We start from the raw sequence: 27559 nt of genomic DNA on the forward strand, positions 1-27559 counted from the left end.
AGCGGTCATATAGGGATTGTCAAAGTTTTTTTTTTTTTTTTTTTTCGTCACCTTACTGAATTTTTCGTCAACGATACCAGGGACACCGAAGCACCGGGGAACATGAAATTTGGTGGGCATGTAGCCCCACTAGACTTCTAAGGAAAAATTTCGTTTGGTCCCCGGGGGCCACTCCCCCCCCGCGCTGGGCCCCCCCAAACCCCAAAAAATGCAGTTTTTCCTAAATAACTACCTGAACCGTGGCACCGAGGATGAAGAAATTTTTATGGTATGTTGGTCTACTAGACTTTTACGGAAAAATTTCGTTTGGTCCCCGGGGGCCACTCCCCCCCCCCCGCGCTGGGGCCCCCGTAAATTTTTCGTCAACGATACCAGGGACACCGAAGCACCGGGGAACATGAAATTTGGTGGGCATGTAGCCCCACTACACTTCTACGGAAAAATTTCGTTTGGTCCCCGGGGGCCACTCCCCCCCCGCGCTGGGCCCCCCCAAAACCAAAAAAATTCAGTTTTTCCTAAATAACTACCTGAACCGTGGCACCGAGGATGAAGAAATTTTTATGGTATGTTGGTCTACTAGACTTTTACGGAAAAATTTCGTTTGGTCCCCGGGGGCCACTTCCCCCCCCCCCCCCCCCCCCCCCGCGCTGGGGCCCCTGTAAATTTTTCGTCAACGATACCAGGGACACCGAAGCACCGGGGAACATGAAATTTGGTGGGCATGTAGCCCCACTACACTTCTACGGAAAAATTTCGTTTGGTCCCGGGGGCCACTCCCCCCCCGCGCTGGGCCCCCCCAAACCCAAAAAAATGCAGTTTTTCCTAAATAACTACCTGAACCGTGGCACCGAGGATGAAGAAATTTTTATGGTATGTTGGTCTACTAGACTTTTACGGAAAAATTTCGTTTGGTCCCCGGGGGCCACTTCCCCCCCCCCGCGCTGGGGCCCCTGTAAATTTTTCGTCAACGATACCAGGGACACCGAAGCACCGGGGAACATGAAATTTGGTGGGCATGTAGCCCCACTACACTTCTACGGAAAAATTTCGTTTGGTCCCCGGGGGCCACTCCCCCCCCGCGCTGGGCCCCCCCAAACCCCAAAAAATGCAGTTTTTCCTAAATAACTACCTGAACCGTGGCACCGAGGATGAAGAAATTTTTATGGTATGTTGGTCTACTAGACTTTTACGGAAAAATTTTGTTTGGTCCCCGGGGGCCACTTCCCCCCCTGCGCTGGGGCCCCCGTAAATTTTTCGTCAACGATACCAGGGACACCGAAACACCGGGGAACATGAAATTTGGTGGGCATGTAGCCCCACTAGACTTCTACGGAAAAATTTCGTTTGGTCCCCGGGGGCCACAACCCCCACCCCCCCCCCCCCCCGCGCTGGGCCGCCCCAAACCCAAAAAAATGCAGTTTTTCCTAAATAACTACCTGAACCGTGGCACCGAGGATGAAGAAATTTTTATGGTATGTTGCTATTAAGGGCACACATCAACCTAGCCCATAATCACTCATTTGTGATTTGCGCCCCTCCCATAAAAAATGAAAATGCAATATTATTCTGCTTTAATCGCCCCTATCTTCAGTGGAGATGTTCAGAACTGCACCATATTTCATGTGTATGATTAACTTGACATCCTCTGGGGGTATCCTCTGCTAAGTTTCGTAGAATTTCATCCATGGGGGGGGTATAAAATAAATTCATTTATGTGCACATTTAGTGACTGTACACTCATCGGCCTGTAGATGGTGCTGTTGAGCGAAGGGTTGCTGGTTTAGGATGATACTGTCACACACACACACATGCAGGAATACAAACAAACGCAAGCATGCACACACACTGACATCCACACGCACAGACACACACCCATACACACACATACAAATCCACATGCACAGACACACACTCACAAACACACACGCGCACACATGTACGCACACATACATACACGCACAGACACACACACACACACACACACACAGACACACACATACACAAACACACACACATACACACACACACACACACACACACACAGACAGACATGCACATACTACTACTTTTTTTAGGTATATACATAAACACGCAATACAGCCAAATTACTCCACGTCATTTATTTTTGTGGAAAGCCAGTGCAGGCCTGAGCGGCGGTCATATTTTGTACCGCGATGTGGTACATCTAGTTTGCTTTGTTTTTTTATTCCTTTTTTTTTCTTTTCAAATCCTAGTCAGATTCTGTGTATCTGTTGTATCCTGCTGACCTGTGTAGATGTGTTTAATGGCTTCACTACGGCGGTCTATTCCAACAGCCGCCCACTGATTGGTGCTGTCCAGATAATGAGTGGCAGTGACAGGTAGAGTCATACTGGCCATGTTCTGCTCTGCACATCCCCAGGGCTGTTTAATAAGGCTACCCATGAAGTCTCCACTGATGGCCTTCTCGACTGTCTGAGAGATCTCTTCACCTGGAAGGAGGAAAGAGGAAATGGAGGCTGAGAATTCAGTTTTTAAATTATATTTACGATGAGCTGTAATTTATGCAACACTTTCAACACTATCCAACATAGCAAAATTGTGACGTCCCAGCTAACAGACTGTTGTTTTATAAGAACGTTCTCCAAATATTCAGTGTTAGTTCTGGGAACGTGAAAAATGTCCAGTTTTCTTGACGTTAGAGGAGCGTGTTTTAAAAGGTATAATGTTCCTCAAACGTTCTTTCAACTTAATTTTGATGTAAAATTCAACATTATAGGAACGTTGATTTCTAACATTCCAAGAACATAAAAATGTCCAGTTTCCTTAAAGGAGAACTCCGGTCAATTTTAACATTGAGCTCATTTTTTTGTAAATTTGGAGTGCTGTCAGTACAGAGAACAACGACAAAAATCAGTGTTGCCTACACCGTGTTATCCTATTTTTAAAATTTGCACCCTGTTGACTTCAATGGGGCAAGTTTTAAACCTGCTTTTAGCCTCTTAACATCCTTGATGTGTCATTACAAGTGCCCAGCCATGTGAGTGATTCCTTTAGAGTGAACGCGGGTGAATCTGACTGCAGTAGATGTGAAAGATATGAATAAAAATGATGTTTATTCAGCCAGCGCTCATACCTGTACTTACATCCTGTTTTTGGTTGAAGTCCACAGTAGTCGATTGTCGAGTTCACACGCATAGGTTTAGTACGTACGATCATGCGCCCGAACTCTAAAAATCGACTAATGTGGACTTCAACCGAAAACAGGATGTACACTCTCAGAAATAAGGGTACAGTAGGAGTCCATTTCTGTCCCCCAAGGTACATATATGTACCTTTTTGAGGGTCAAAAAGGTACATATATGTCCCCAAGCATTAAAAGGTTCATATATATACCGTTTCTTTTAAAGGTTAAGGTACAATATCAAAAGACAGCCTTTTTTTTTAAAAGGTTTTAATGATACCTTAATCATTTAAGGTAGATTTTAACTTATCACTATATTTGAGTATAATAAATAAAAGTTTTGTAAGTCAATTTACTGATATTAAATCATTATAACACAGTAAAAACTCCAGTGTTAATTGAACTCTCCTGGGAGTTTATTTGGCTCCAGACTCAAGAGTGTTAAAGTGTTAAAATATGAATGTTAAATTCAATCAAGATTGTTAAAGTTAATGAGCTAATTAAGTGATTCATTGAGTGATGATTGACCATTATTGAAGACACCTGATGTTAACAAGCAGAATCACTGATTCTTGATGTCTGTGTGTGCCTAAAATAAATATTTGTTTTATCAGAACAACTTTTAAGAAATACTTTAGATTATTTTGAATAGTCTGGATCTTATGCTGCAGAATCACAGTGATGCTGTAATTAACAATATACATTTAAGTCAGAGATTAGACTTTAAATGAGTTCAGTGATTCAGGCAAATTATGATTATGTCAAAACATAACCAATACCACCTGATCAACTTTTATCTTTGTTCATCTGGTAGTTATAACTCAGATACAACAGCCAAACAAAATCTAAAGTTAATGATTTAAGGGTCAAGAGCCCAACTAAAGCAAACACTGATCTCCATAACGGTGTCTTAAAAAATAATATTTTCTCCTTCAGTGATTCTGCTTGCTAACATCAGGTGTCTTCAATAATGGTCTATCATCACTCAATGAATCACTTAATTTTCTCATTAACTTTAACACTCTTGAGTGTTAATTTAACACTCATATTTTAACACTTTAACACTCTTCTGGAGTCATATAAACTCCCAGGAGAGTTCAATTAACACTGGAGTTTTTGTTGTTGGACCTCAAGGTACATATATGTACCTTTTTGAGGGTCAAAAAGCATTAAAAGGTACATATATGCACCGTTTCTTTTAAAGGTTAAGGTACAATATTGTACCCTTGAGGGTACAGACCCAGTGACAAGCCATTGTTCCCCTAAAGGTACAATTATGTACTTTATTTTCTGAGAGTGTATGTAGAGCCAGCCCTGATTGGCTGCTTGAATCTCAATTTAAAAGAACGCCCAGTTTGCGGTCTTTCTTTCTTTTGGCCATCGGTGGAGAAGAAGTCATAGCACGGTTACTCATGGTTCAACCGAGGAGGTCCTTCAGAAAATATCAGAAGCAGGCATTGAAGTAACCGTCGTCGAGATGAAAGGAGATAAAATGGACTTTCAGGCAAATGACAATTACTCAGATGATAATAATTTATATGTCACAGTTAGACATTGAGTTTAAAATGAAATGTTGGAAAATGTGAAAATAAAAAGGATTTAACAAACTCTGATTTTAATTCAGCGTGTGTGTAATATATACATATCATTATAGTCAACGATTGTACCCTGTCAAAGCTAATTTTGTACCATTTTTGAAGGGTCCATTTTTGTACTGTTAAATAAAGGTACAAAATTGTCACCACAGGTACAAGACTGGTCTCTTAAGGTACAAATCACAAGGGTACAAATATGTACCCTATGCCAAGGGTACAATATTGTACCCTTGAGGGTACAGCCCCAGTGACAAGCCATTGTACCCCTAAAGGTACAATTATGTACTATATTTTATGAGAGTGTAAATACAGGTATGTGCGCTGGCTGAAATAACATAATTTTTATTAATATCTTTCACATCTACTGCAGTCAGATTCACTGTGTTCACTCTAAAGGAATCACTCACATTTTCTGTGCACTTGTAATGACACATCAAGGATGTTAAGAGGCTAAAAGCAGGTTTAAAACTTGCCCCATTGAAGTCAACAGGGTGCAAATTTTAAAAAGAGGATAACTCTGTGTAGGCAACACCGATTTTTGTCGTTGTTCTCTGTACTGACAGCACTCCAAATTTACAAAAAAATGAGCTCAATGTTAAAATTGTTAAAAGTTCTCCTTTAATGTTACTAGAATGTTATTTAAAGGTGTGATGTTGCTGAAACATTATTTCAATCATCTTTCGAAAGAGTAATAAGAACACAAACTACAATTTTATTCAGTCACAGCCTAAAGCTGCGTTCACACTACAAGCGACTTTGTCGCTGCATGTCGCCAGTGGCTGGTGGTGAGGTCGCTAGTGGGCGTTCCCACTACTGGTTGCCTAGTAATGTTTGTGAGTGACATTCACAGTTGTAGACAACAAATCTGTTTTCTTGCCACTACAAGCTAACATTTTGGAAATTAAAGTCTAAATATAAAAGGAATCAGTACATAAAATGCATAATATTAAAGATGAATGAGAAACAGAGAGTGCTGTTTGCTATCGCGGCTATTTAACTGCAGCAAATGGGCAAATACTGGTCTTTCTGAGTTTACGAAACCATACTCGGAGTCAGCACGGCGAGTACCACTGTATGTATGTACACGGAGACATATCATAAATTATTGGACAGTTTCTGACTGCTAAAATAAACTTCTCATTCATCTTGCCTCAGCCGGACTCGGCACTGAAGAGTGACGGATCACGCGAGCCCTAGTGACTTCACTCCTATTGGTTGTCGCTCCCGAAAGTCGCTCTTCATTTGCATAAAGTTGAACAGATCTCAACTTTGTTGCGTCGCTGGACACGCCCCATCCAGTCGCCAACGGTCACTATCGTGTGTGTCGCCGGAAATCGCCCACTCCCCATTGAAATGAATGGTATCGTGTCACTTTGTCGCTTGTAGTGTGAACGGGACTTTAGATGAATTGTAGATAAAATACATTAACTTTCAGAAGATCTGATTAAACAACTCCACAAACAGCATTACCAGCTTCACTTATTACTAAGCAGACTTTACTTTTATAAATAATTAACAGCAGTTGTTAATTTAAAGAAAATTTAAAGCAATTTAAAGAAAGTCAAGGGTCAAGAGCCCAACTAAAGCAAACACTGATCTCCATGATGGTGACCTCAAACAAAACATTTTCAATAAGACATCAACATCTAAACCTTTGTTAATTCTCAATAATAACTTCTGTACAGAGGTGGAAAGTCCAGGTTCAGATAGTAAAAGTCCTCCTCAGTATTTTGTTCCAATCACCTGGATTTGTTAATTCAGCAGGAGAGAGAACTAATTAGTGAAATCAGCTAAAACGTTAAATGAACTCTCCTGGGAGTTAATATGGCTCCAGACTAGTGTTGTCACGGTACCAAAATTTCAGTATTCGGCAGTTAAAATCCACAGTTCTCTGTACCAATTTCGGTACCAAAGCTTAATTTACATTAAGTTTACATTAAAGTGTATATCACGGTTACAAAGATGGACACTGTAGTATTAAAAACACTTTACAATAAGATTCCATTTGTTAGATAACATTAGATAAAATGACCTAACAATAAACAATAGCTATATACTGTCGCAATTATTCTCCTTGGGGTTAATTTAAAAATACATTTAAACATTAATTAATGCACAATGAATGAAGTGAACAAACATGACCAAACAAGTGTTTGTATTAAATAACATTCACAAACATTAATTAATGTTGTAAAAATATATTGTTCACTCAATGTGTTGATGTTAGATAACGCATTAAGTAATATACGTCATAACGGTAACTCACAATTTGTGATTTTCTCCTTCAGTGATTCTGCTTGTTAACATCAGGTGTCTTCAATAATGCTCAATCATCACTAAATTAATCACTTAATTATCTCATTAACTTTAACACTCTTGAGTGTTAATTTAACACTGGAGTTTTTTGCTGTGTAGTAAATGCCGCTCCATCTGAAAGCAGGTGATGGCGATTTACTACTATGCAAGGAACCGGCTTTACTGACGAGATGCGCATAACAATGTGATGCGATATATCGCCCAGCCCAACTAACCGGAATGACTTTATTTATTTTTTCATATATGTCTACAGAAATTCCTATCGAGAATTAAGGTGGTTTAGAGGTTTAGATGTTGTTTTGTTTCATTTGATGTTACCATTATGGAGATCGGTGTTTGCTTTAGTTGGGCTCTTGACCCTTGACTTTAACATTAGTTTCTCTTTGGCTGCTGTAACTGTGATTTTAAGACACATTTGTTATAGCAGAAACAAAGCCAACAAAAATTAGATCAGGTGTTGCTGGTTATGTTTTGAATATTTCAACATCACATAATGTTTGGATCACCGATCTCATCCAGAGTCTATTTACTTATCAAAAATGTGTTTTTTAATACAGCTTAATTTTATATTTCTGCACTGTGAAACTACAGCAAAAGATCAAGCAGCCTGCACAATCAGTTATGAAAGATTTGTAAATTCATCATTCACTGTGCTTGTCATCAAAAATGTTTTTTGGTCTATTAAAGTCAAATGAGAAGACCAATGAAAACTTGCATTTGCTGTAGATCAAATGCAGTATACATGGGAACGAATGCCACAGGGCCTTCACAACAGCCCAACAGCCCAACCATTTTTCATCAAGCTGTGGCAGATGTGCTCAGTCCCTTATAGGAACTGGCAAAGTAGTTCACTATGTAGACGACATACTGATAGCCACAGAGGAACCACTTGAGAACTACTTGCAGTTGGTTGACGAAGTGTTACAGATGCTAGGTGACGCAGGCTTTAAAATGACCAAAAATTAATTATGATCTTTTTCCTTCATAGGACAGTCACTGCAATTCCATGGAGGCCAGATGGACAGTATCTGGACCCACCTGCATGAAATTGGGACAACGAGTCACACTCACACACAACCTAGGATGCAGTAGATGGGTATGGAAATATACTAAGGGACCATCCACATCATACATTCCAGTCACATACAAAAAAAATAGTCACATGGCCCCCCCGGATTAGCACTGGAACCAAATTGTGTAACAAAAATATGCTGTAAGACAGGTTCTACCCATCTTCCAGACAAAAACATCACAAGCTACACACGCACATCGCAATATCACCATAACATTACCGCCTGGTACCAACTTAAAGAATTCACAGATTCAAATATTGGTAGCATGCACACACTATATGAAAATAACAACAATGGCATAGATTAAAAAAAATGTCATTCCACTAAGGATCTCGAACCAAACACATATAGGTGCACACATACTACAACGCATAACAATACACATTTTAAGTTGACTAAACTTCTTTTAATCTAACAAATAAGGTATCTAACAATAATTTAAAAACATTTGTTTGGACTGGCCGAAAAGAAGGAACATACTGTGTGGGAAAATGTGAGGCAAATATAGATAATTATACTAGCCCTCACAATTGTTCATGGACTTTACATCATTGCTTTAATTTAACCACCTGCGATTACCAAAAACCCATACAGTGTCCAAAATTGTATACCACCCCAGGTTTCAGCTTTCTTTAAACAACAAATGCACAACTATACATGCCAGAAATAATCACTACATATTCTTAAAAACATATTTTTCCTTACCAGCAATCGAGATGTAGGTGTTAGCAGGTGTGTCTGGAACCCGATCCTTTGGTATTGCAGATCTAATAAGTATAGGTTTTTCCCCTGTTTCATTTGGGATAAAGAACAGAAAGATGAAGGAAGAGTCATGAGTCATGTGCTGATCAGATGTTGTACAGTTTTGGTGAGTCTTGAGTAGGGAATCTCACCTTTCTTAGCAGGATTGAGTTCCACAATTTCGCTGTGTAATGGAATCAGCACACCCTCAGACTGAGAGAGAGAGAGTAAGTTAACTACCTGTGGTTATCTAGTTTATCTATTCAAAAAAATAGCACAAACATCTATTAATCATTATATTAACAAATGACCAAATCAAATAAAACAGAATTACTGAAAACTGACAGAAATGCCATCAAACGTACCACCACCTTCAGGGTCTTTCTCACTCCATCCTCATACTCAGATAATGAAGCTTTCACCTCAATATCATGATCTCCCAGTGTCATGGGAATAATCACATATGAAACCGCTATGCTGGAGTCTTTGTCAATGTTTACTGTTGTTCTGTATTTGCCTTTCTTACTGGCAGAGCTGCAAACATGTTCTGTCTCCATAAACTCCACACGCACCTGTGAAAACAGGAGAGTGAGACAAAAATCACTTAAATATCTAGAGGAAACGGCCTCCAAAATAAATTAGAATCAGAAATGAAATATGTGATGATGGAGGACATTTCTGTTTCAGCACAGTTCAGTATTCTACACTTTTCTTCAGTTTGAGTCACAAGCAGCTCAAAAAACCTGAAATGCTTTTCAGGATAAATGATTTGACTCATGCAGAAAAGGTTATTACGATGCACATGGTTTTAATGTATAACATAAATTCTTAATGCATTTTCAATATTAAATCCGATCTACCCTCTTCAGATTCCTTGGTGTGTAGTTGTGAATAATGGCCTTGATTTCCAGTTGTTCACCGCGCACAGCTGAATAAGGGATCTTTAGGTCAATGAAAAATGGTTTAAAAACTATAATCTCCTCAGGTTCTGCCACACAGATGCCTTTGAGGAGGAACACAGACACACAGAAGGGTTTAAAGCAGCAGCTCCTGGATGATGATGATGATTTTCAGACCATGTATCCTGTGTTTGCAGCTTCATCTTACCAAGTGTTGGTGACACACTGACAGCCAAGATCTGCCAGGTAGTAATAGAGTCTTTCAGGTAGATCACTTTATCTCTGACTGGTTCTGGACTGGGATATGAGGAAAAATAAAATAAAAATAAAAATAAAAACTCCTCAAATGGTTGTTTACTATCAGACTCACACACACACACACACACACACACACGCGCATTGTCACCAACAGCTCAAGTTGAATTAGATCATTTGCTATGAGTCACTAGTGGTGTGAACGGGGCTAAACTCACAGCTTTTGTCTAAAAGTCTCCTACTCACCAATTCTCACATAAATCAATCTCTTCCCAAAGCCAACTCTCAGGAAACTGAGTACGTGACACGATCTCATCAGAGTCTGTATAATATTCATCATCATCATCACCTGTTGTAATAGATAAAAATAAGACAGAAAATACATTTTAGAGCAAAAGGACACATCAAACAAGTCAAGTAAAAATGTATCAGGGACCCTATTGTATTTGTACGGCTTTACAATTTTTTTTTCTGCCCTAAAAGGATCTGGGCGTCAGAGACTGTTAAGTCGTAGGGATCTCAAAATTATTGGAATGTTTCCAAATGGCACGCTCAGATCTCTGCACTTTTATGGCTGTGCAGTGGCACTGCTTTTTTGAATTAAATTCCTTCCTGTGACAGCATGCCCATCTCAGTGCTTTGTTCCAGGCTCGCTCTCGCTACGTCAGAGGGCGAGCCCGCCCATCTTCCGTCTCCGGTGGCCCTCGAGCCCCGAAGGAAGAAGCGGCGCGAGCAACGACTCCACGAGCGCGGTGATATGAGCGCATGCCTCGCCCACACCAGAATCTGACACTTCACCGGTGCTGTTTGTCAAGAGCGATCAACGCCGATCAACGCACTTGTGTCCTCCCACTGCTGGCAGTTGGAGAGCAAAGGCTGCGCACCCATCTAAGCCGTGCAGAACGTCCTCAGCACTCAAGGACCGTGCATACTCCGCCGCTGGCCAGGCTGCTTTTGCTTTACACACCATGGCTGTTCTTCAGGTGTTTCAGGCTAAACTCCTCCATGCTATGGATGAGTCAGGACCTGACCCAGACGCCTTCAGAGACCTCCGCAGTGCCACAGACCTGGCCCTGCGGCCTACCAAGACCACTGCTCAGGCCGTCGGCCGCAACATGGCCAGCCTAGTGGTGCTGGAGTGCCGGTTATGGCTTAATCTGACAGAGATCAGGGACGCGGACAGAACCGCCTTCCTCGACTCACCAGTCTCCACTTTAGGTCTCTTCGGCCCTTCTGTTAGGGGGTTTGCGGAACGTTTCACGGAAGCTCAAAAGGCATCCACTGCCATGAAACACTTCCTCCCCAAGTGCTCCAGCTCTGCTTCACGGCGCCCCAAGAGCACGCCGCAGCCAGAGAAACCAGCGCCTCAGGTCCCCCAGCCCCGCCCAGCGGCTGAGACCAATCAGTGCTTCAAACCAGCAAAGCGCTACCCGCTCCCCAAACGCCAGGGCCCGCGGCCAAAGCTCACGCTGGACCATGAGCCTAGGAAGTCGTCACTGGACCACCCCTGAAGATCGCTCGAGTGCCTCTCACAGCCCCCTCTTCAGTTCAGGCGGCTGGAGATGTGTTAATTGCAGAACATGGGCCCGTCCTTCGTTACGCACCCCTGCACCCAAACGCTGTTTTAACAGCGACCCACACAGAGCACAAATCGAGCAAATTTCTTCACAAAAACATCTGGCAGGTCGGGGCCCAGAGTCTTGGCGTTCCGCCTCCAGATGCAATCCAACCCCTGGCCTCTCGGGCCCAGGCCTGGCAGGCCCTCCCCGAAGTGTCAGGCTGGGTTATGAATATCATAAAGCAGGGTTACTCGCTTCAGTTCGCCCGCAGACCCCCGTGCTTTCATGATATAATCTACACTTCGGTAAGGAGCAGTGTGTCTAACGTCCTCCGCACCGAAGTGTTAAGTCTGCTGGCGAAAGGGGCTATCGAGATAGTTCCCACTTCCCAAAGCGAGTCAGGCTTCTACAGCCGTTATTTTCTTGTTACGGAGAAAGACGGCGGCCTGAGTATGGCGTTATATATGTGCCTCATTCCTGAGCGAGTAATTGTAAGTTTTGAGCACAGAGAACTATATTTTGCAAGCACATTACATTATATTTTGAACAGAAATTAACAAATCGCAAAAAAAAAAATGTGTTTGAGCAAAGGAAAAAAACGATTCCGTGCTCAATAAATGCTTGTTTGCTATTATCCATATTAACATGCAATAATAACCCCTCTCACGCAGTTTACTCAGGTGCTCTCTCACAAACTTATTCTCTGCGCTCCTGTTAAGTCCCTCTCTCTCTCTCTCTCTCAACCTCTTAATTCTGTGCGCGCTCAACTCTTGACACACACACTCGCTCAACTCGCAACAGCGTTACAAGTGTGCCACAAAATCAACCAATCGGAAAATTAAAGGTCAATTGTGATTGGCTGTTGGTCTCCAATCAAATCGCTAGTAGAACCAAAGCCCGTCTGGTAGAACTATCCATATATATCCATATATCCATATATAATCCTTTATTATATGATATCTGGAACTATCTACAGCATCCCGGAAGCTGACTGAAAAAAAAAATCAAAAAAAAGAACTGACTACAGCGAGACTAGTCTCGCGTAGCCAGACCTTCAGACTGACGGCTGAAGGTCTGGAATTCATAGCAGCTTTCTTTGGCCAAGGCCCGCCCATAAGGCCGTTTGACTGACATGTCAAACAACCAATTACAGTTCGTTTCGTTCAGCGTCACGTTTCGGGGCGTGGAAATGTCCCCACAACAACAGACCGGCGTGCAACAAGTCAGTCAGCATAGAAAATCAAAGAACATCTCTTAAAGAGTCTATGCCGTGAACCTCGCATACTTTTGAGAATCCTATGTTTAGCTGATCTTGATAAATGCTCATTGTCACTCATGTAAACACAACAGTTTTTCTTCCGCAATCACACGTCTGCGCTTTGTTTCCCGGCTGACCGAAAATAAACGCGACACTCGCGCCCCCCGGAAATCCGATAAAATTCAACCAATCAGATGACGACTTCGACATTCCTGAAGTGTTTCCAGTTAAGTGTACCATATGCATCAGACGTTTAGCCAACGTTCCGTGGGCGTGACGTCTGAGGCTAAGACTACAGCGAGACTAATGGATTAAAACACATTTTGGTAAGTATTTTTTTAATTATTATTAACTTAAAAGTGCCTTGTTAGTTTTGTGTATTATAAATTATAATACACAAAAATAATTATTAAAATAATTATTTGAATGGTGGTTTTCTTTAGATCACAGACATTACAGACATTAGCCTAATAGCTGGAGGGCACATTTTGTTTAATTGTTCGGAAAATGTCAGTTTTAAGAGTGAGGTCATTGTGTGAGGTGATTGACAGCTATATGTGACAGAGGAATATTATGACACTCCTCCAGAGATTCAGCTTATAATTTATAATGCTGTTGTGTTGTTTAACTTACAATATTATATCTCCTATTGTGACTAAAGTGGTGTGACATTTAGGTGTTGCTGTTCTGATGACATTGTCTGCGGCTGTGCTAGCGTTAGAATGCTTGAAAAGGATAAGTCAAACTAACTTTAGTCACAATAGGAGATATAATATTGTAAGTTAAACAACACAACAGCATTATAATACACAAAACTAACAAGGCACTTTTAAGTTAATATTAAAAAATATATACTTACCAAAATGTGTTTTAATCCATTAGTCTCGCTGTAGTCAGTTATTTTTTTCTATTTTTTTTCTTTTTTTTTCAGTAAGCTTCCGGGATGCTGTAGATAGTTCCAAATATCATATAATAAAGGATTATATATGGATATATGGATATCTATGGATATCTATGGATAGTTCTACAAGACGGGCTTTGGTTCTACTAGCGATTTGATTGGAGACCAACAGCCAATCACAATTGACCTTTAATTTTCCGATTGGTTGATTTTGTGGCACACTTGTAACGCTGTTGCGAGTTGAGCGAGCGTGTGTGTCAAGAGTTGAGCACGCACAGAATTAAGAGGTTGAGAGAGAGAGAGGGACTTGACAGGAGCGCAGAGAATAAGTTTGTGAGAGAGCACCTGAGTAAACTGCGTGAGAGGGGTTATTATTGCATGTTAATATGGATAATAGCAAACAAGCATTTATTGAGCACGGAATCGTTTTTTCCTTTGCTCAAACACATTTTTTTTTTGCGATTCTTAATTTCTGTTCAAAATATAATGTAATGTGCTTGCAAAATATAGTTCTCTGTGCTCAAAACTTACAATTACTCGCTCAGGAATGAGGCACATATATCACGCCATACCTGAGACCCATTTTAGATCTCAGACACCTGAACAAGGCCCTCATGGTACGGCCATTCAGGATGCTCACGACCAGACATATCCTGGTGCAAATCTGCCCAGGAGACTGGTTCTTCTCAGTAGATCTGAAAGATGCTTACTTTCATATCCAAGTGAACCCCAGTTACAGGCCATTCTTGAGATTCGCCTTCGAGGGGCAGACATATCAATACACAGTCCTACCATTCAGACTGTCTCTAGCGCCTCGTACATTCACAAAGTGCATGGATGCGGCTCTCTCCCCCCTGAGACAGCGGGGAATGTGAATTCTGAATTACCTCGACGACTGGCTCATACTGGCCCAGTCGGAGGCGGAATCTCTTACTCACAAAACCTGGCTCCTCGGCCATCTAGATCGCCTTGGGCTCAGAGTGAACTTTTCCAAGAGTATGCTGTCCCCCAGCCAACGGATCACATTCCTGGGAACAGTTCTCGACTCCGTGCATATGAAAGCATGGCCCACACCAGACCGGGCTCTCTCAATCCAGCGTCTCGCTGCTTCATTCAAAGTGGGCTCTCTCACGCCCCTCAGAACGTTTCAAAGGGCTCTGGGCCTTATGGCCTCTGCATCGTCAGTACTCCAACTAGGCCTACTGCGTATGCACCCCCTTCAGCTGTGGCTAAAACTACAGGTTCCAGCTCATGTGTGGCACTCGGGCCACTGGTACCAGCAGGGTGTGAGTATGGGCCTGGTTTCGAAAAGGAAGGCTATTTCAACAGACGCTTCCAACCTCGGTTGGGAAGCCCTGTACGAGGGCAGGCCTGACTCCGGCCTCTGGTCGAGCTCGGAGAAACGCCTACACATCAACTGTCTCGAATTAAGTGCGGTTTTTCTAGCCCTAAAAACCTTCCTTCCACATCTGGTGGGACACCACGTCTTGGTCCGGACGGTCAACATGGCAGTGGTGTCCCACATAAATCGCCAGGGCGGTCTCAGGTCTCGCAACCTGTACACCATGGCCGAGCAGCTCCTGTTATGGGCTCATGCCAACCTGCGCTCACTCAGGGTGGCTCATGTGCCGGGCACGCTGAACCAAGGGGCAGATATGTTATCTCAAGGCAACGTTCCCCCAGAGGAATGGTCTCTCCTCCCCCAGGCGTTTCTCCTATTGTGGAAAGTCTTCGGCAGGGCAGAGGTCGACCTCTTCGCCTCAGAAGACAACTCTCACTGCCCAATCTTCTTCTCGAAGAGCAGGGATGCGCTTTCCCACGAGTGGCCCAGCCACCCCCCTTATGCATTCCCTCCGGTCTCTATGCTCCCTCAGATCATCGAACGGATCAGGGACACCAAGTGTGCAGTCCTTCTTGTAGCCCCCCTCTGGCGGACCCAGATCTGGTTCCCAGAGCTGATGCAGCTGTCAGCGACAGATCTGTGGCCTATCCCTCTGAGGAAGGATCTCCTCACGCAAGCAAACAGGACAATCTGGCACCCCCGACCTCCCTTCGAGCCACTCCAGTTGGCTGATCTGAAGCCCCTCTCTCTCAAAACCGCTCTCATGCTAGCACTAGCATCGATTAAAAGAGTTGGGGACTTACAAGCTCTCTCCACGAGCACTTCCTGTCTTGAGTTTGGGCCTAATGGCTCCAGGGTCGTCCTTAAACCAAGACATGGATATGTACCTAAAGTGCTCTCAACTCAGACTCGTTCAGAGCCCAGGTTATCTCCCTATCTGCTCTTCCCTCTTCAGAAGACGATAGTGATGCATACATGATCTGCCCCGTTAGGGCTTTGAGAATTTATCTGGAGCATTCTGCCACGTTCAGGCAGTCAGAACAGCTCTTTGTCTGTTTTGGTGGCCACACCAAGGGTTCTCCGGTCACGAAACACAGACTGTCAAGATGGATAGTTGATGCTATCTCTCTGGCCTACGCTTCTATGGGCCTTCCGTGCCCCATAGGTCTAAGAGCCCACTCCACAAGAGGTATGGCTTCCTCTTAGGCATGGTCCAGTGGAGTTCCTTTAGAAGACATTTGTGCGGCGGCCGGTAGGTCTGCTCCGTCCACATTTGCAAAATTCTATAAATTAGAGGTTACTGCCTTGCAGGCATGAGTCCTTTCCATCCAGGACCCTGGCCCCTATGGGTCCAGACCTATATATCTGAGGCTCCCCCACGGTGGCCCTCTGCACTTATTGCTATATGCAGAATTTATACCCTTCAGCCATGTCCATATTGGCGCACTCAAGTCGAGCAAGGCGGCAAGCGCTCTGATTGGCTCGCGCCTCCTTGCTGGATCGCCATAGGTTTGTGCAGTTGCCGCCAATCAGCATACTTCAGCCAGCTATAATGTGCTTGCTGTGCAGCTGCACCGAGTTTTAAAATAAAGGCTTCAATATTCTTGAGAAAAGGAGTTTTCCCATAGTGTTTGCAACGCAATACTGGTTCCCTTATCTCTCAGGGAACAGAGGTTGCGTAAGTAACCGAGTACGTTAGTTTACTTCAGAGGTGTTCAGCGCATGCGTGCCCTATTGATGAGGCTCCAGTGGGCGTGAAAGATTGTGCACAATATTTTATATATAGTAATACAGATATATAAAGGCTATTAAAAACTAGGAAATAGTCATTTTATTATATTATATAGCTATATAATTCTCATCTCACACATCATTGATCTGCATTCAGAGGTTTTCTATGCTATAATGTATTTCTATAATAAAAGACAGAGGTGGAAAGTCCAGGGGTCAGAAAGTAAAAGTCCTGCCATATGTTTATTCCACCCATGAACTCACACAGCAAAAACTCCAGTGTTAAATGAACTCTCCTGTGAGTTTATTTGGCTCCAGACTCAAGAGCGTTAAAGTTAATTCGATAATTTAGTGATTGACTGAGTGATGATTGACCATTACTGAAAACACCTGATGTTAACAAGCAGAATCACCAAAGGAGGTGTGTTAACCATGAATATACTCTGATTTGGATGAACTTACTCCTGGACATGTTTTTGGAACCAGCATACCTCGAGTAAGCAAGGTTTGTTTAATCAACCGAGAGTTCAGGGTCTGTTTGACAGTAAGATAACCTTGCTTTCTGGAACACTCCTCAGTTTTTGTTCTTGTGTTTCTCTTTTTTCTCTTTAGTTGTTTCTCTTTCCTTCAGTGATTCACCACAAATTATCACTTTATTAATCACTTAATTATCTAATTAACTTTAACACTGCTTCAGTGTTACTTTAACGCTCTGTAGAGTGGGACCATATGTGCTCTGAGCAGTGTAGATTTGACACTGGGGATTTTGCTGTGTACTTACTGCGAGCCAGAATCATTTCTTCTTCTTCTGTCTTCATGCTTTTGCGTGTTTTCATCTCTTTGCAGCATTGCAGGAAGGCCTGGACACACTCTGGCCCATCTACAATATATGTGGCTCTTCGTTCACAGGTGTAGCCGAGTTTATTATCCCTCATCCCATCAAAGCAACACTGCTTCAATTCACCAGAGTATTGACCAGCTGAGAAGACAATGAACAATGTAGGAGAACATGGTGAGAACTACTATGGGGAAAGACAAAGTTTCCATAAAACATGAACCGTGAAGAGAAAGGTTCGGGATCTTTAACCGTAAAAAAAAAAACAAAAAAAAAAACAATCCCTTTCTGATTTACATTGCAAAAGTAAAATCTGAGTAAATTTCAGTTCCTCACCCAGTGTACCAGTGATTTGCAGGAGACTCTCAGCTCTTCGTTTTCTCTTTGCAGTGGCGGGACACTCAGGCTCTAGAGGACAATTCATTTGAATGAATTAGTATATTTTAAAAATCACTTGGCAAGGTTAAAAAAAAAAGTTATTGATTTTTAATTTTCAGCCGTTTTAAAAACTTACTTCTATGTACTGGTATTGCAAAACCACCTGTTTTTTTTTGTTTTATTTGACATGGATTAACTACATCTTTATCTACAACTAACTACGTCTTTGTGTCGTCACCAGTGTCGGCTCCACGAGTAGACCCTAGGGGGCCTGTCCCGGCCACTTCAGTTACTATGCTCCTTACATTGATGCTTTCCCCTGGACCGCGGTTTCAACCCTGATTCCTCCTCTGTGGTCTCTGCATCCTTTCCCCCCACTAAACACTTCTCTTCTCTTGATGTCAATGAAGCAACTGACATTCTATGTTCGGCCTCAACTTCCTGCCTTGATAATATCTGTCTTCTCATCTCCAGGCCAGCATGTGCAACACCCTTCAGCCCCTAAACCCCTCCCACCTAATACAGGAGATCTCACTGACTTTGCTCGCTCTGACTCCCATAATCCACACACCTCTCACTACTACCAGCTTTGATTCCCTGTTTGTCATGTGATCCTGTCATGTGTTTTGTCATTGGTTAATTGTCTGGTTCATTGTTCACAGGTGTCCCTTGTCTAGTAATTAATCTGTGTATTTAAGCCATCATGTTTGCCCTGTGTCTTTGTTGAGTATTGTATGAATGTTTCGAGTTGTCCTGGTTCTTGTCCTTGTAATGAGTTACCAGTTTCCAGCCTTTGTTTTATGTTTGATAATTAAAGTTGCATTTGGGTTCTCTACATCTTGCTTCCAGTGGATTTCGTTACAGAATACTCTACCAAAATATGGACCCAGCAATCCGTCTCAGCCAAGGTGACTGTCCGATTGATAAGTATGTGGAGGAGTTTTGTGGACTTTGCAATGGGGTGGATTTCAATGATTAGTTCTTAAAAGGCATGTTTTGCCATGGACTTAATGAATCCATTTATTATCTCATGCCTGCCAATACCCCTCACTGCACTCTGGTGCAGTTTATGGACTTTGCACTTTTAAACGGTTCTTCATTTACTGTGGGTTTTGCGGAAGAGCAGCCCCACAAAACCACAGTACCCTCCAAGCCTGAGACTCTTCACGTCATGCCCGCCAAGTCTGAGTTTCTTCACGTCAGACCTGCAGAGCATGAGCTTCTTCTCATCAGGCCTGCCGAGCCTCAGCTTCTTCACGTCAAGCCTGCTGAGCCTGAGCTTCTTCACGTCAGGCCTGCTGAGCCTGAGCTTCTTCACGTCAGGCCTGCCGAGCCTGAGCTTCTTCACGTCAGGCTTGCCGAGCCTGAGCCGCTTCACGTCGTCAGTCCTGCCGAGCATGAGCCCGTTCACTTCACGTCTGCCGAGCCAGAGACTGTTCACACCACGCTGTCTGTTCCTGAACCAGTGTCTGTTCCTGAGCATAACCCCATAGCTGCCCCAAGAAAATTTTGGGAGGGGGCAGTGGGTCCCTTGATAGGACCATGGAGGCCACGCCGCCATGCCTGGTCCTCCCCGGCCACCTGAACTGCCTGCTCCGCCCTGGCCACCTGAACTGCCTGCTCCGCCCTGGCCACCTGAACTGCCTGCTCCGCCCTGGCCACCTGCACTGCCTGCTCCGCCCTGGCGGATATGAATGTTTCCAACAGGAAATTGTATGAATGTTTTGAGTTGTGAAAGTTTCTTGTTCAGGTTCTTGTTCTTGTTTTGAGTTACCAGTTTCCAGCCTTTGTTTTATGTTTGATAATTAAAGTTGCATTTGGGTTCTCTACATCTTGCCTTGCGTTGCAAATATAATATTTTCATTAGCTGAAATTAAAAGGAAAAAAAAAAACCTGTTCTGGTGTTGGTTCCTCCTGCAGTGTTTGACTCAAACATCAGACCTGCATCACTGAAAACCCCCATACACTCCCTTCCACCTCCTGCTGTACAGCCGGTGTCATGCTTCTCTATGACATCCCAGATCTAAAGGTGCAAAAAAGACACCAGTTATGTGCGTTTTTATGCCAGAATTGGGGAGATTGGATGTTTTGGCCATGATGTCTGAAGAAGGTCCTTCACCTGAGTCTGAGTGAGTCTGTTCTTGTTAAGGACATGCACAGCCTTGTCAACCACCACCAGCCCAACTCTAGCTCCAGGATCTCCAGTTATCTGCAGCTTGACCTCATCTCCTGTGCCATAGGTATTCATCTTTTTGCCCTTCACCTGAAGCTTGAGCTGTCATTAAAATGAGAGATGCTGTGTCAGTAAAACAGACTTAAGGGTAAGTTCACCCAAAAATGAAAATTCTGTCATTAATTGATGAAATCCGAGAGCTTTCAAGGCAACTGTAAAGGCCCAGAAAGGTAGTAGAGACATAGTTAAAATAGTCCTAAATGTGACTACAGTGGTTCAAACTTAATGTTATGAAATGACGAGAATACTTTTTGTGCACAACACCAACCACAAACCCCCCCCCCCCCCCCCCCCCCCCCCGACGATTATTTTTCCTCTCCTGTGTCAGTCTCTGACGTTGTTCACGTGAGCACCACGACGCATGTGTGTGATGCTGTCGCAGGAGCTGGCCAATACTGAGCCGCCGTTCTGACATCAAACCCGGAAGCGCTCCACTGTGTTTACTACGTGAACAGCGTCAGAGGCTGACACAGAATAGAAGAAATTGTTTGTCGTTATTTTTTTGTTTTGTCTTAGCGCACAAGAAGTATTCTCGTCGCTTCATAAGATTAAGGTTGAACCACTGTAGTCATATTTACGAATATTTTATTGTCTTTACTACCTTTCTGGGCCTTGAAAGTTGCAATGACGTTGAAGTCTATGGAGAGATCAGAAAGATCTCAGATTTCATCAAAAATATCTTCATTTGATTGCTGAGGGTCTTACGGGCCTGGAACGACATGAAGGGGAGTAATTAATGACAGAATTTAAATTTTTGGGTAAACTATCCCTTTAGTTGCTTGGCATATCAATAATTTCTTGTGATGGTTGACCCACCGTTCCCATGCACGTGTCCTTCACGTCGACCCAGACTGAATCAGACACCACCTCAGACGAGCCCACATGGTAATAAGCCACAAAGCGGAAGGACGGCACCATGTCTCTGGTTACAGGTAGAGACAGCGTCACTAGAGCTTGTCCTCTCCTCTTAAACCTGTCTGCTTTAACAATCTGACCTTTACTTAAGATCTGAAAATGAGGAAGATGATTTAACAGTATTTATGTCATTCATATGATTTCAAACACAAGCTGTGGAATATTGACAAAATAAAATTAATACATTTGTGGTGCAGCTGAATAAGAAATAACTATAATATTTACCATGTATGTGTAATCTTGATCTTTGACTCCTGGACTTTGTCCAGTATTGAGATTGACTGTCATTTGACCACCGATCTGAAGCTCTGCAGCATCAATGCCGATGTGCAAGTAGTTTTTGGAGATGGATACTTTGGGAATGTAGTTCAGAGCTGTCATTGTCTTCACTGCCTGCTGTTCATCTGTTAATTGTGGATCTTTGGTCTTTGCCTGGAAAGAATACATTTATTTTCTAATGTGCTGTGTACTATATGCTCCATTTCTTGTTCAACATATGTTAAAAGGTTAGTTCACCCAAAAATGAACATTCTGTCAGTAATTACTCACCCTCATGTTGTTCCAACCCCGTAAGACCTTCGTTCATCTTCGGAACACAAATGAAGATATTTTTGATTAAATCTGAGAGCTGGATCACTCCTCCATAGGCTTCTAAGACATTATAACTAGCTGGCCCAGAAAATGCATTAAAGACATCGTTAATATAGTCCAAGTGACTACAGTGGCTCAATCTTAAGTTTATAAAGCTTCTGGGTTGTACGTCACACGCATCACACACATGACCAGCGTCGGCCAATAGTGAGCCTACGTGTGACGTATAACCCAGAAGCGCTACGCAGTTATACTACGTGAAAAAACTCGAGGCCCAGAGAAAAGGAAATGAATAGTGGAATAAAGTCGTTATTTTTGTTGTAGTTTTTTGAGCACAAAAACTATTCTCGTCGCTTTATAAACTTGTCAATGTCTTTAATGCATTTTCTGGGCCAGCAAGTTATAATGTCTTAGAAGCCTATGGAGGAGTGATCCAGCTCTCAGATTTAATCAAAATATCTTAATTTGTGTTCCGAAGATGAACAAAGGTCTTACGGGGTTGGAACAACATGAGGGTGAGTAATTATTGACATAATTTTCATTTTTGGGTGAATAACCCTTTAACTGGCATATGTTAACATGTGTGACCCTGGATGACAAAACCAGTCACAAGTAGCACGGGTATATTTGTGGCAATACACTGTATGCAGAAGTGTAAAGTCCAGGTTCAGAAAGTAAAAGTCCTCCTCAGTATTTTGTTCCAATCACCTGCATTTGCTAATTCAGCCAGGAGAGAGAACTAATTAGTGAAATCAGCTGGCTAAGTTCATGGGTGGAATAAACATATCTGCCATATATGAACAGACTTCTACTTTCTGACCCCTGGACTATACACCTCTGATTGTATGGGTCAGAATTATTGATTTTTCTTTTATGCCAAAAATCATTAGGATATTAAGTAAAGATCATGTTCCATGAAAATATTTTGTACATTTCTTACCATAAATATATAAAATATTTATTTTTGTGAGTAAATGCAGCACAATCGCAAACATAAATGAACAACTTAAAAGGTGATTTTCTCAACGTTTAGATTTTTTTGCACCCTCAGATTCCAGATTTCAAATAGTTGTATCCCAACCAAATGTTGCCCTAACAAACCATACATCAATAGAAATCTTATTTATTCAGCTTTCAGTTGATGTATAAATCTCAATTTTGAAAAACTGACCCATGTGATTTTGTGGTCCAGGGTCACATATGTTAATTCTCCACTAGTTCACCAGTGAAAGTGACTGAACATTAGTTGAGTTTGCAGGTCTTACAGTGATCTGCAGTGTAGAAGATTCTCCTGGAGTGTTGATGGTAACCTTCCCAATGCCATTTGCTCTTGTTTGACCTCTGACCCCTCCAGGATTGACCTCCACTTCCACATTTTCAGCAGGAGTTTGGTCAGGATTTGTTACGTAAACCTTTTATAGAACCCAGAGCAAAAATTAATGAAATTCTTCTATAGTTTCTACAACCATTCAGGTTCTTAATTTTATAGTTAACAGCTTTCAATTGTAAATCAGTGTAGATTTCTGGGATGAGATGTTGTAACATTGCCGGCAACTTAGCGTTACAAGCGATGGCATTGAGTGTGTCATTAATTTGAGAACTGCTCAATTTTATGCAAATGACAGGTGAAAAATGCCAATTGCTAAAAGGTTCGAATAGTGAGATCTGTCATGAGTGTTTCAAAATCTGCCAATTGTTCAGTATATTGGTGCTGATGAGTGAATGTTATCTTATATGGAATTAAAATAATGCCAGATGTTTTTGAAACAAAAAAGCCTGTTGAATTGCACTACTTGAAAAAAAAATATGCATTGCATTAAACATGCTTGTATTTTAATGCATTGTATTTTTAGGGCTTGCATTTCTATGGGCTGAAATTCAGCATGGTTGAATATTTAAGCTGTGAATATTTCAATTCAAAACATTTCAAACACATTGTCATTATTAAAAATTCAATAATCCATATTACCCTTTCATATTTCACTTCCAAAATAGTCAAACTGTTTAAAAATACAACCTATAATATTCAACAGGCAATTTTCGGTCCATTTATTTTGCTTTGCAAATTCGCTTCCACAAATTCAGTGGTTGAAATTCGACAGTAAATTCAACATTGACATCCAGGAACTGCAGGAAAAGCAGTAGATTGCCGAGCATACTCTCCATCTGCTGTTAGTCAATCTCACCAGCAGGGGGTGCAGGGGTGCAGCACCAGCACGTGTTTGCAAGTAGTGCAATTCAACAGGCTTTTTTGTTTCAAAAACATTTGGCATTATTTTACTTCCATAATCTTATCTTAACAGTATCCCAATGATATCATAAAAGCAATTGCTTGTGTGAACAGCAGTGGTGTGCTTTACCAGAATAGCAAGTCTGCAAATTTTATACTAATTTACAGAGTTTAATGTGTAAAATCAGCTACTGTTTCATACCGAGACACTGAAGGGCATCCCAGGTTTGAAGAATTGTGGTGTTCTTTTGAAGTGGATGGTGTACGGTGACGTCACAATCTGAATGCCTCTCCTTTCTGCTTCCACCATTTCACTGCCTGAAACACACACACACACACACACACAGGATTAGCCTCTCATATACAATCACACACAGGCATGTAAACATACAGATGTACAGTATCTGGTGAGTCTTACCACTTTCTGTTAAAAGACTGGCTGAAGCATAGATTGATCGTCCAACCAGCTGGTTAATGTCTGGAAAGGTCTTAATGATCATCTCCCTGGTCAGTTCTGCTGTACCTTCTCCTTCCCTAATCTATTCATATCAGAAAGACAATAACAGTTTAAGATGCAGTAAAAATGTAACTTCTTGTAAATTCTAGGTAAAGAGAAATGAGATCCTAGATGATTTAATGTCTCCCACCTGAACTCTTTGAAGAGAAGAAGGAATACTTGTTTTCTTCTCACCGTCCATCACACCAAACTCCACAAATGCATGTCCTTCCACCTTCTGTCCAAACAGGTACCTATAAAAGCACAGACAATTTCTGCTGTAAAAACTGAATGTGACGACGACTGTCCCAGATCCACATCTGCGTTCATTACATAGAAAAATTAACTTGGACATTTTCTGTTCCTCAGAAGAAGGAAATGAGACATTTTATACCATTTAATTTCGATCTGACCATTAAAATTACATTAGCTGGTGTAACCCAATGACAATTACATACAAATCTTTTTTAATCAGTGTTCACTCACGTTATAGATTTATTTTCAATACAATAAAGCAGAACATATGTTGTCTTACATGGCTTCAATGTCGACTGTCAGGCTCTCGTCACCCACATAGAAGAATGACTTACTGGGTTTTAATTTCACTTCAAATGTTGGAAGCACTATAAACCAAACCAGAGAAAAGACACAAATAAATAGATATTTTTGAAACAACATAACTTCCAAGGCACTCGCATGGTTAAGACTCACATGGTTAAGGGTAAAAAGTTATTAATAAATAAATAAAAATTCAAAGCATTCTGGTTAACACAGCCTTTCTCTATACTGTATCCTCAGTAGTGCCTTGTAATATTTTGTTGTTTCATTCTCTCATATCCAATGAGAACCAATGGCTTCACATGAGCTTATACCCCGTTTAGCACACTCAGTTGTCTTGTTTTAAAATAAATATTTTTCAGTTGTTATTCATACACAACATACATTTTTTGTTGACACACATCTTACCATATTCTTTGACCTCAAAGTCTGCAGTAAACTTCTTCTGAGGAGTGTTTGTGTACCGAGTAACAACCTTCCAGATCCCAGTACTGAAACGTACAGAACACAAACATGAACATGTCCGATTTTTATGATTATTTTATTATTATATTTTTATGATCATGAACAGGGTCATTTTTTTTCTTATACAGTAATATATTGTCCTGAATTATACACTATAGACAATCAAAATTAAGTTTTGTCAGTTCACTCAGGTTGAATAGCCACTGTCAGCGTTTCACACACCTGGCAACCTCAGGAATGGGGTAGTTTCCAGACTTAATCCCTTTCACTGGATATATCTTCTGTGATGAAACTGTGATGCCTTGTGGATTCTTCAGAAACACAGAAATCAGCAATAACACTGTGTGTTTACTGAGATCAGCAGTGCAATGATGCTCATCACAGCTGAAATGTCACGAATATATGTGTGTGTGTGTGTGTGTGTGTGTGTGTGTGTGTGTGTGTGTGTGTGTGTGTGTGTGTGTATGTGTGTGTGTGTGTGTGTGTTATAACAGTGTGCTTTTATTAAACTGTATACCATGATCTCCACCGTGACTCCAGTCTGACTGAGTGGTTTCAGGTTGGGCGTCAGAGAGAAAATCCTATATTGAACTGCAAAAGAGGTCAAAGCAAAAAAGGAAATATGATTTGTTTGTTTGGTTTTCAGTAGATTCAAACCCTGATAAAAGCAGCAGTCAGTTTAAGAAAAAACATGAAAAATCATGATAATGTAACATGTTTTAAGTTCACACTATGCATTAATTCACTCTATATTTGTCATGTTTCAGCACATAATCGTACCTGTGCTAGCAGGCGTGTAGATGGGCTTGTCTGTCTGTACAAATATATATCCAGTCTGGAATGAGACCATGACCACTTTTTCCAGGGTTTTGGATGGAAACTGAGCTTGTAGATACACATACTGCTTCTCCAGAGGATCATCAGAGAACAAGTTCTGACCATCAGGGATCTAGAGAACAGATAATGAATTAGTCCTTTGCAAATTTTGAATAAAAGAAAAAGCATTTTTTACAAACAAAATTGTACATACTGTAAATTACATAAGGTGGCATCACCTTTATATCAGTAAGGATCTGGTAATTGTTTTCTGCAGTCAGTGTCACTGTTTTGTCTAATATCTCCCTGTCTTTCTTTGGGAAGTTCTTCACTGAGATCCTCACGTTCAGGTTTCCTCCAGTGTGATCCTGAGCCTCCACAAACACATTCTCTGAGGAACCCACTCTCAGCAAATTAGGAGCTGACAGAACAAACCTGAGGAGATCAAATCACAGCGTTTGAAATCTTAAAAACTGATTATTAGTAACTCTATGAGCAAACGGTGTGTTTAATACTTACAGCGGGGCACACAGTGTGAGGAGGGGTGAGGAGAGAAGAACAACAGTCAGACACAGCAGCGTCACGTCCATCGTGTCTGTCTGTGTGTGTGTGTGTGTGTGTGTGGACCTGCAGCAGCTCAGATTTATACCTGCCTCCGTCACCCTCAAAGTCCAAACTGCTATTTATTTATCTATCTATTTGCTTGCTTTTTTGTTTGCAGTTTGTTTTACTGGAAATTACACAAGGGAGTATTTAAGGTCACCCATGTAGAATTAAACAGTATAGCACGTATCGCTATGTTTAAAATAACCTTTTTGAATTTTTATTTTGTAAATGGATACTTTGATTTCTCTCAGGGAACTGAATTTATTTAACACAAAAATTCAGAATCAAAGACCAATAGTTCAGATTTGTCCACTAGACTTCGTTTAGTGACTCCTCCTGTAAGCTTGTCATTGTTACTCCAGCAAATGGAGATCATTTCATGATCGGCAGGCTTGAAAACCACATAAAGATGTCTATCATGAAAGAACACTTTTGCTGTTGTCAGTCAAATTGAGGGCAGTTTTCCCGTAAATGACCTGCAAATAACAGTAATGTGAATGTAACCTTTGGTAAATTGGCAGCTGCTCTGTTGATTTTTTAGGGGTCATGAAATGTGTAAACTGCAGACCTGCAATGATGTCTGAAAGTTAGATTTTTTTTTTC

The 27559-nt window shown here is 41.6% G+C and overlaps 1 protein-coding gene across 1 annotated transcript in view; it reads right to left on the reverse strand.

Moving 5' to 3' along the window:
• Positions 1-27004, reverse strand: part of LOC307154079 (complement C3-like) — a 75113-nt gene extending 48109 nt beyond the window's left edge. Inside the window, exons 1-24 of the mRNA XM_079898859.1 lie at positions 26870-27004; positions 26590-26785; positions 26315-26483; positions 26052-26125; positions 25757-25845; positions 25478-25560; positions 25047-25134; positions 24663-24765; positions 24434-24554; positions 24218-24333; positions 23051-23197; positions 21420-21626; positions 21096-21287; positions 20166-20321; positions 19940-20069; positions 18005-18076; positions 17615-17812; positions 10289-10391; positions 9996-10084; positions 9749-9891; positions 9254-9460; positions 9041-9101; positions 8853-8936; positions 2268-2471 (exon numbers count right to left, since the gene is read on the reverse strand). Of these exons, the coding sequence (XP_079754985.1) occupies positions 2268-2471; positions 8853-8936; positions 9041-9101; positions 9254-9460; positions 9749-9891; positions 9996-10084; positions 10289-10391; positions 17615-17812; positions 18005-18076; positions 19940-20069; positions 20166-20321; positions 21096-21287; positions 21420-21626; positions 23051-23197; positions 24218-24333; positions 24434-24554; positions 24663-24765; positions 25047-25134; positions 25478-25560; positions 25757-25845; positions 26052-26125; positions 26315-26483; positions 26590-26785; positions 26870-26940 (3103 nt within the window). The 5' untranslated portion in view covers positions 26941-27004. The remainder of the gene's footprint in view (positions 1-2267; positions 2472-8852; positions 8937-9040; positions 9102-9253; positions 9461-9748; positions 9892-9995; positions 10085-10288; positions 10392-17614; positions 17813-18004; positions 18077-19939; positions 20070-20165; positions 20322-21095; positions 21288-21419; positions 21627-23050; positions 23198-24217; positions 24334-24433; positions 24555-24662; positions 24766-25046; positions 25135-25477; positions 25561-25756; positions 25846-26051; positions 26126-26314; positions 26484-26589; positions 26786-26869) is intronic.
• Between the last annotated feature and the right edge of the window lie 555 nt (positions 27005-27559).

The sequence above is a fragment of the Squalius cephalus genome (genome assembly GCF_949319135.1).
Source record: "Squalius cephalus genome assembly, contig: scaffold_83, whole genome shotgun sequence".
Taxonomy (NCBI): Eukaryota; Metazoa; Chordata; class Actinopteri; order Cypriniformes; family Leuciscidae; genus Squalius; species Squalius cephalus.